The 8,822-nt window shown below is 34.1% G+C and overlaps 1 protein-coding gene across 1 annotated transcript; it reads right to left on the bottom strand.

The window, feature by feature from the left end:
• Nucleotides 1-441: 441 nt before the first annotated feature.
• LOC133684154 (pentatricopeptide repeat-containing protein At4g35850, mitochondrial) lies at nucleotides 442-8,529 on the bottom strand. The gene is made up of 13 exons (XM_062106818.1): nucleotides 8,368-8,529; nucleotides 8,136-8,271; nucleotides 7,880-8,042; nucleotides 7,736-7,801; nucleotides 7,552-7,649; nucleotides 7,033-7,150; nucleotides 6,729-6,941; nucleotides 6,506-6,582; nucleotides 4,021-4,114; nucleotides 2,216-2,281; nucleotides 2,058-2,135; nucleotides 1,841-1,942; nucleotides 442-902 (listed from the first exon to the last, which is right to left on the bottom strand). Exons 1-13 carry the CDS (start codon nucleotides 8,384-8,386, stop codon nucleotides 753-755), a joined length of 1,380 nt encoding a protein of 459 aa, XP_061962802.1. The 5' UTR covers nucleotides 8,387-8,529; the 3' UTR covers nucleotides 442-752.
• Between the last annotated feature and the right edge of the window lie 293 nt (nucleotides 8,530-8,822).

The following is an 8,822-nucleotide window of genomic DNA, read 5'->3' as shown; positions in this document are numbered from 1 at the left end:
AAAATTTAAAAACACTTTCAAAAACGCAATTGAATCCCAATGTCAAGAAATGCCAAACATTCTATAATTTTTTTAATTTTTAATATCATCAAATTGAAACTATTAAAAAAACTAAAACACATTAATTAAATAATTTTTAAAATAAAACGTAAGTTTAAAATACACCCGTAAAAAAATATAATTGTAATTAGTGAAAATAAATTACTTTGGTATAATGGGAAAGTTAGGATTTTTTTTCTTTCTTGATTTATACTTTTATAACTTCATTTTTTTTTTATTCAAATCACAAATGAAGAATCATTTAGTACTCCCATATAATTGTGTTATAATTGTGTTTGAAAACCTGTTTTTCATTTATTATACCTGTAAAAACTCATCTATTAACATTTTTAATTATTATTATTATTATTATTATTATTATTATGATATAGTAGAGCCAAGTTAAATCAACTAGGGCATGTTCATCCTTTCCTTGAACCTCGCAGAAATAAAATTACAAACGTAGTTAAAAAAAAAAAAATGTATAAACTGTAACTAGAAGATTTAACAAGGGTAACACGGATTGCTTGAACGATCGTTGCCTTCAATTATTAAGTGGCGGGGTAAGGAAAGAAATCAGTTACTGAGCATCAAAACTGTCAGTCAGGCTACGGTGACATCCCTTCATGAGCAGCACCAGATGATAATCCATGTAAAACTTCCTTACATCCTTTTTATGGACACTCTCTAAAGCAAGCCACAGTCATGTCCATTTAAAAAGCCGTTCTTTCTTTGGTATCAGTTTTGATATTCTGCGCCTGCTGTCTTGCAGGTCCAGTTCCTGCTCCAGATCTTGGGCGTAGCCTCTCGTATGTACTAGAAACTAGCAACCATCTGGGATCGTCTTCCGGTACACAGCGCCCCTGCCGTTCAAAGAAGAGAAGGAAGAGAGTTAGGTAGCTACACAGCGATAGGATTTAGAACCAACAGTATGTTGCAAAACCACAGGATGAACTTTCCTAAATTACTTTAAAAGAACAACACCTTGCATTTTGCAATTTCATTAGCTCAACTCCAACTTTCGAAGCTTATGGAAGGACACTGGAATCTGCTTATGGAAATAACAGGACCATATGTGCAGCATGTATTGAACAGGGCACATGGTGAGATGACCACCAGATATTTTCATTCACTGAAAATGATCCAGGGGGGTCTTTTGAGGGACATTTGTGTGAAAAAAATGTTTGATAGTTCCAGAAAAAAATGTCTCCACAATCGAGAAAACTGGAAAAATGTTGCCATGAGCAGGGAAAACCATCCGGATGGTATTAGGAAATACCTAAATTATTAATAGATGATCTGATGAGTTGCAGAGTGCAAGGAAAAGCATGCGGTTGGTATTAGGAAATACCTATAATATTAACATGTAATCCGATGAGTTCTGTCCCCTTTATGGATATAACTGATGAGAAGTTCCAGTTTATCAAGGACGAAAAACATCAGGATTGTTCTGTAAACTCAATGCTGCTTAAGCTAATATTTTTTGTTTAATCACAAGGCCTGCAAAGCTAAATTCTCAGAGACTCATCCTCGCATATGTCATGTCAATTTAAAGACCCGCCTCCGCTCTAACCCAAGAGCACTATGGATAACTTTTTCTGCAATTCTTTAACCTATTTGAGTCACTTGAAGAATTTATATCCATTTGCTGCAAGTCTTTAACCTATTAGTTTCACCATGAATATGGGAAGGTTTAGTTGAATGAAGCTACAGGACAATAAAAAAGAGGTAACAACAAGCTTAAATAAACAGCAGACCATTGTAAAATCCTCCAGTGCATTATGAAACAAAAAAGACTTACTTTTAACCCATTGTAATATGCTTCCACCGCAGGAAATGAAAGTGGCATTTTGCGAGCTTGTGTCAGGTCCCAAATATAATTGGCAGTGGTATATCCACCTTTCTGTAATTTTATCATAAAATGATGAGATATACAGCTCAACAACATATAAACATTTCTAACTATTAATAACAATGAATGGTGCCTTGTGACAAATAAAGTGCAGCATAATTATTACCTTATCACCAGCTGCTATGAGTAGTAGATCATTTGCAATTTTTGGAAACAAGAAGAAGCTTCTCTGCGTCATTTCTTCCTGCATTGTTCAAGAATCTATATGAAGGCACAATGATGACACTATCAGAAGCATAGTATAGAACCATAAACTAACCGTACCAGCTTGTCTAAAGCAATTTGCATTCCTCTTGGAGTATGCCCTACCATGGCTCCCTCAATAAGTACCTATGAGAAGTTCAAGCAGTTTAAGGCTTGTGTTATGATCAGCTTAGTTGCACCAATACAGAAAATAAATTGATTCCCCACACCACAGTGGCAGATGTAAATAAATTAAAGAAAAAATATGAAACAAATGGCTGCTAGTCAGCAAAATAAGGGACAAAAGGTAAGTAAAAACTTATGCAAAGAAAGAAGGGAATCTCCAAAAAGCAAGTTTCTGGTGGCAATTCATATATTTTCACACTGTTCCCAGTAAACAAAGGTTAATTGTAAATTCCATTTATGATATTACAAAAGTGAGGTTTCTCTTTGTGGATATGTTAAGAAAAAAAGTTCAGGCTCACAAAAATGATGTAATGGAAAAGAGAAATTGTAAAATAAATCAAGTCATAATTTTGTATGCACTTCTATAAAGAATGGATAATAGGTGAGAACCCTCTTGTCATCATCAGTGGCAGAAGTAACAAAGATTTTTGGTGGTGACCTGGCAGAGGAAGAAAAGAGAATATATGCAGATCAAGTGGAGAGAGAGGAGGAGATTGGGGAGGGGGGGTCCATGTGTTCAACAGGGAGAAAGGAAGAGTCATGTGTGGAGAAAAAAAACGTGATTTTGTGAATAGATGAATATGCTTGCAGTTTAATGCATTGAGAGGTAATCTAAGTCCAAATAGAAATGGGTTCCGCTCAAAGCTGACAAACAGAAATAACAGCAAGTTAGCAGCCCCTTGCAGGTAAGTAATGTGCCCACCGTTTTTTAGAAATAAAATAGCCTTGTTCTCTCATATAATAAAAATAGCATTCAGGGAAGATTTTGTCATTTTAGTATGTATGAAAAAAGATCTGCATCCTCCCACAAACAGATAAAGGCCCCTGCCTTCTCCTTTCTCCCTCTTTTTTATGCAACGAACTGTTAAAAACCATCAAAATTTCAAATTTCTCCATTTCACTAATAAGCAATATGTTAACACAGAAGTTCTTGTCAGATCTTGTCACTTGATGTTTGAGAAGCAAGAAGCCTACATTAGTAAAAAGTGATCATATAATGATTCATGAAGAAGAAAAGATTCATCACAATCCACATTCTGAAGAACTAATTCACACGATTGTTAAGAGGAACAAACATGATTTTTCGGAGGAAAATAGATTCAGATCCAATAAGCTATACCTTTCCACTTCTATTAGGGAAAAAAAAAACATGATTCTAAAGTCCCAATAGTGAAAAAAGCAGGAATTCAAAGGTGAAGAGTTTATAGGTAATTTTCACTTCTTGAGAATTGTTTATAGGTGATTGATACACAGAAATAGAGCAATAAGAAAGAGCATTTAATCCAGTAGGGAGATTTCGAGAGAGAGGAGAGAGGAAAGAGGAAAGAGTGTACGGCGTTAGAGAAGAAAGTTTTTATGAACTGACATATATACCCCTGAAAATTTTTGTAAAATAAATGTGCAGGTTAGCACATTGTACTACATGTAATATTGAGAACATTAAAGAATGCATGTATTTTTCAAGTAAGGTCAATTCTGCTGCAGGAAGCAGAAGGATATGATTCTGAGATGGAAGATACATGTGAATAAAAATGTTCTAGAATTTCTGTTCAATACCTCTAGAACCTACTTATACATAAAGTCAGAAAAAAGAAAGCTGGTTTTTCCAACAGCAAAGTGATATGCAATGCAAGAATTCAATATAACAGCCAACTGATATATATACAAATCGCAGATATGGCAGTTGTTACAAAACTCACCGTGTATAGTTCTATAAAAGAAGGCTTCGTGGAATTCATATAATCATTAAAAACTTGAAGAGCACGATCAAGGTCTCCAGAAAGTAGATAGCACCTAGACAAAAAGGATTTAGAAGGACATTTCATAGTTTTTAATGTCAAATGACCAATTGAAATAACAAAATAATAAAAAAGAAAAAAAGGTTGCAAGTTCAAGAATAGCCTTGGCCTAATTGATGCACACCCAATGCTTATTAAAAAAAAAAAAAACTGTTCTACACAACAAGTGGACTGGAAAGACAGCCTAAAATTCAATGGGTAGTTAGTAGTGACAACTCTCTTATTATGTTCTCTATAATCTAAAATCATTGTTCGAACATGAACAGATTTTTACACAAGCAAAATTCTGTCTTGTCTTCCTATTGTCCTTGCAATGCCATATGTTAGAGCCATATAATCCTATTCTACATTGCTACAGACATAATAAGAATCTCAGCCAACTTATTCAGTCTCTTCCATCTGCTTACACAACTAATATTTGATTGTATCTACTTCCCACTAGTAGCTGTCTATCTTAGCTTGTTTGTTTCCCCAATAATTATTCATTGCCATATTCTTCCTTGAATACAACATTACCAGCCTCTCAAAGATACAAATGTTCTCTCAGCAGCACGTTTCATATCCAGATTGCTTTCAATGCTCTTAGAACTTGTTTGGTACGCAAGCTAATCTGAGTTCTATATATATCAACATGGTAATCTGAGTTATGATGTAATTGTTATTGCATTGACATTTTAATTTCATTATTTGATTCCTTATTTTGTTTATAATGAAAAATAAGAAATGACCACCAAGGCACTGCCCCATGCATTAGAAATTGTAATGATCACATAAAAGCACATGAAGTGCGATGGCTATGACAAAAAAAAATGCATTACTGATACTATAGGAATAATTTAAATGAAAAGCCTTCATTGCATTTCTAATTTTGTTCTGAAAAAATAGTTAAAGCAAGCAGAGGTCCACATCCTACTATATTATAAGAAAACAAATTAATTATTTGTTTCCTTTGAAGACAGCAGAAAAGGACAAATAAGCTTCTTCTTTTTTCAATCAATTAAAATTACAGTAAAAATAGAAGAATGCAAATTTTTTTTTTATTGTGGCTTTCTTTTTCCCATAACTTGATTTAACAAGTCACCTTCATATTTCTCAAAAAAAGACAAATTTATAGAAGTAATTTATGAATTTTTTCACTTGTACATTGACAAAATAAATAGAAATAGAAAGAAAGAAAGCATCTTTAAAGGAATATATATATATATATATATATAGCAAAATTCTCATCCAACTTCAAGCACACCTAGCTAGAAGAGGCGAGTTTGCATTTTTTTTCTTTTCTTTTTAGGCCATTTTTCAGATTAATTTTCTTTTATGGAAATTAAATTTCACAAACTCAACTCATACCAATGAAAATTGCAAAGCAAATGACTAGAGTTGGAACAATTAATAAACTATATAGACCCGTGATAAAAGACATGCTATGAAAGATAGTTAACCCTCTGCAACACTCCTCAATACTAATTACAACAGTGGTGTGCATTTCTATCCACTAAAGCTTGCAATCATGCAGGCACCTCTTCAAGCCACACAAAGGTATTTATTTTCAAATGAGCATGTCACAAGTGTTTTCAATGTTTTATTTTGAGTTTTCTTGTGATGATTCTTGGAACAGAACAATACTCTTTCTGTCTCCTCTCTATGGTTCTCAGAAGTGTGACATGGCTAACCACATCATAATTACCAGAAACATGAAACATTCAGGCCATGGAATGAGATTCAGGAAGAGAGTTCGCACAAGACTCATGCATTATGTAGAAGACATAAATTTTGACAAAACTCAGAGCAACTAAAGATTTTTAGAGAATAAGAAAGTAAATTTTCTAAGAGTTCATTCATTAAATGGAAAAATCTATGAGTTCCCCTGCCAAATAACACATGCTCTTCCATATAAACCTTGTACCTAACCTAACTGCACGACACTTGCAAAAGAGCGTATAACAGCTCTAATTAAATATAGATTATTAAAAAAAGTGTATCACTAGGAAGGCAATTACAAGGGTCGGATTAGCAGCCAGTTGTATTAGTTAAAACTAAAATTTAAAGAAAGATTTCATATAAAGTGTATATTAGAAAGGTGTATACAAGGAAGTCGATCACCAAATTCTAAAGTCGTACTCTGATAAATACACCACTCGATATACTATCTATCCATGAACAACTGATAGCCAATTAAAGCTAATACTCTTCCCAGTTACCAAATGATAAACCACGAAGAGAGAGTATATATGGACTCGTTATTTGAAACCATGCACACAGTTTCATGACTGTTTAGGAAAATATCAATAGGGTATGAAAGGAAAATGAATAAATCCATGTTGCATTGCTCTTGTACATAGCTCGATTAAATTGACCTCAAATGTTAAATAATGATCAACTAATATACCTCATTATTTGCAAGAGAATAAAGACATCAGGATCCTTTTTTTCACTCTTAAGCATCTCCACAAGAACTTCCATAGCCTATTGCGACCAAGAAAAAACAACAAGACTACTGATAAATAAAAGCACCAGAAAAATTGAGGCAGCAATAGTGAGTGGCATAGTAGAAATTGATTTTCATAAAGGCTAGCAAACCAAGATATCACTAGGGATCTGAGAAAATCTACCTGAACATTTTTAAGCTCTGTAAAAGCATGAAAGGCCACATGGTAGACAGTCAATTCCTTACGCAAAAATCCTCGACGCTTATGAACATAGTCTGCAGTTGGTAAATTGTATAATTCCTCTTCAGAAACATTCATCATCACATTTTCAGCATTTTCTCCCGTTGATGCTTCAACTGATGACCAACCCTTTGACTGCTCAACAAGCTCAATAATCTTCCAACAATATAAGGTTATTAGAAAAGCTTCAAAATTCTGAAAGAAAGAGAAAATGATGTTCAGAAAAAGGAGAATTGTTTATAGTTACTTTGGTGGCTACATCTTCTGCTATGGGTGTCTTGTTCTTATGTGCAGCTATTAGTCCTGCATAGCAGAACTTGTTCAAACCAACACCAGCTGAAGTCATATCACGAACAATTGCATACCTGTAACATTTTAGATGATGCTGAATAATTTAATTTTTCACAGGTCAACAAGACAATTTATGGGAAACATAACTTGATGATGCTACATGGCTCAACATCAAGCCAATTGTCGGCTGAAGACATGGTCCATGAGTTCATTGGCAACAAAATCTGAGAGAATTGACTGTCATTGATGTCCTCAACAAACATTACAGTTAATGAAGTTAAGTTGGGAAATGCATTATACCAATCATTTTAGTTTGTGAAGCTGCACCTTATTTCATTGTTAACCTTTCCCAGTCATACACTTAAGGCTACAAAGCCATGCAGCTAGATGAAAAGGGTCATCAGGTTGAGGGATTGAGCATGGTGATCAAGATGAAAAAGGAGAAAAGATATAAACCAGGGAAGAAATAACATACACTGGATCTAACCGACCAGCAGCAGCACACGCATTAAGTAGACAGATATAGGTTTGTCCATTCGGCTTCACTCCAGAATTCTTCATCTCGTCCAAAATCTTCAACAAAAGAGAAAAAATAGCAAAATCCAAATACAAATAACACTTTATCCCTGCTAAAAAAAAAAACAATAGCATAGCTTTACCTTAATTGCCTGGTCAGAATTCTTGCTTTTCCCGCAGGTTGATATCAAAAAGTTGTACAACACAACCTATAATATCGAAAAAATCACATGGCTTAAAAATAGTAATAATGTTTCAAAAATTAACGAGAAAAGAGAAAAGCATACATCAGGAAGCAAACCCATAGTTTTCATCTCATCTCTAAAATAGAAAGCATCTTGCAAACGCGAGCCTTTCATTGTTCCAGCAATCAAAGAATGAAATGTATCTCTACTCGGCTGCACTCCGTCTAACACCATATCATCGTATGCATCTCTCAACAGATAATGCCTAATTCCCAACAACAATAATAATAAATTTAAGTAAATTAAATTTAATATAATAAAAAATACATTTATAAATAAATAAGGGAATAGTAAATACCTGCGTTTAGCAGTTAGAGAAGTGAAAACAGTGTTGTACTCTGATAAATTATTTGCATAATTTCGTTTGGCGTACTGTTCTGTTGAAGTAGCCAAGCATCGCCTTCCGAAGCCGCGGAGCAGTGATCTTTGAGCACCTGATAAATCATAAATATTGTATCTGTTTTTTTATTTTATTTTCTTAAAGTAGCAGAAGAAATGGGGGAACAAAAGTTGTCATTTGTGTTGTTTACCTTGAAGAAGAAATTTCATGTTTGAAGACCAAAGAAGAAGACCCAATCAGTACTCAGTCTGGAGAAACGACTCAGACAGTACTCAGTGGTGAGTAGTGGTGCTGTTGAGTAGGGTTTTAGTCGCAGAGTTTTGTGTTTTTTATTTACTTTAAATTAATTTGATTTTCTTCAGTTGTTTTCTTGCCACGGGCACTTCATTTTGCGTAAGACGCGTCGTCTTGGTGGGGTTGGATGAACATGGGCTGTTTGGGGTTTGTGTGGGCCTTTTGGGCTTTGGTCTTTGGGCTTTTAGTGAATAAGACTAGATAAACAAAGCTATTTTCTCATGCTTGATTGCCGACCCAATATATACAATGGCTTGCCATGTTTCAAAATAATTAAATTAAATTAAAAAAAATACTTAACTCGGTGTGTTTGTTTTGCACCTGTTTGTGTATTTGTTATGTAAAAAATAT

Source organism: Populus nigra, chromosome 1, assembly GCF_951802175.1.
Source record: "Populus nigra chromosome 1, ddPopNigr1.1, whole genome shotgun sequence".
NCBI lineage: Eukaryota > Viridiplantae > Streptophyta > Magnoliopsida > Malpighiales > Salicaceae > Populus > Populus nigra.
This window is presented reverse-complemented; position numbering and strand designations above follow the sequence as displayed.

Excerpts from the sequence above, each read along its gene's own strand:
- LOC133684154 (XM_062106818.1), bottom strand. Across the intron at positions 8,043-8,135 it reads TCTCTAACTGCTAAACGCAG|GCATTATCTGTTGAGAGATG; the intron begins GTATTTACTATT and ends GTTGGGAATTAG. Across the intron at positions 2,282-4,020 it reads CTTTTATAGAACTATACACG|GTACTTATTGAGGGAGCCAT; the intron begins GTGAGTTTTGTA and ends AACTTCTCATAG.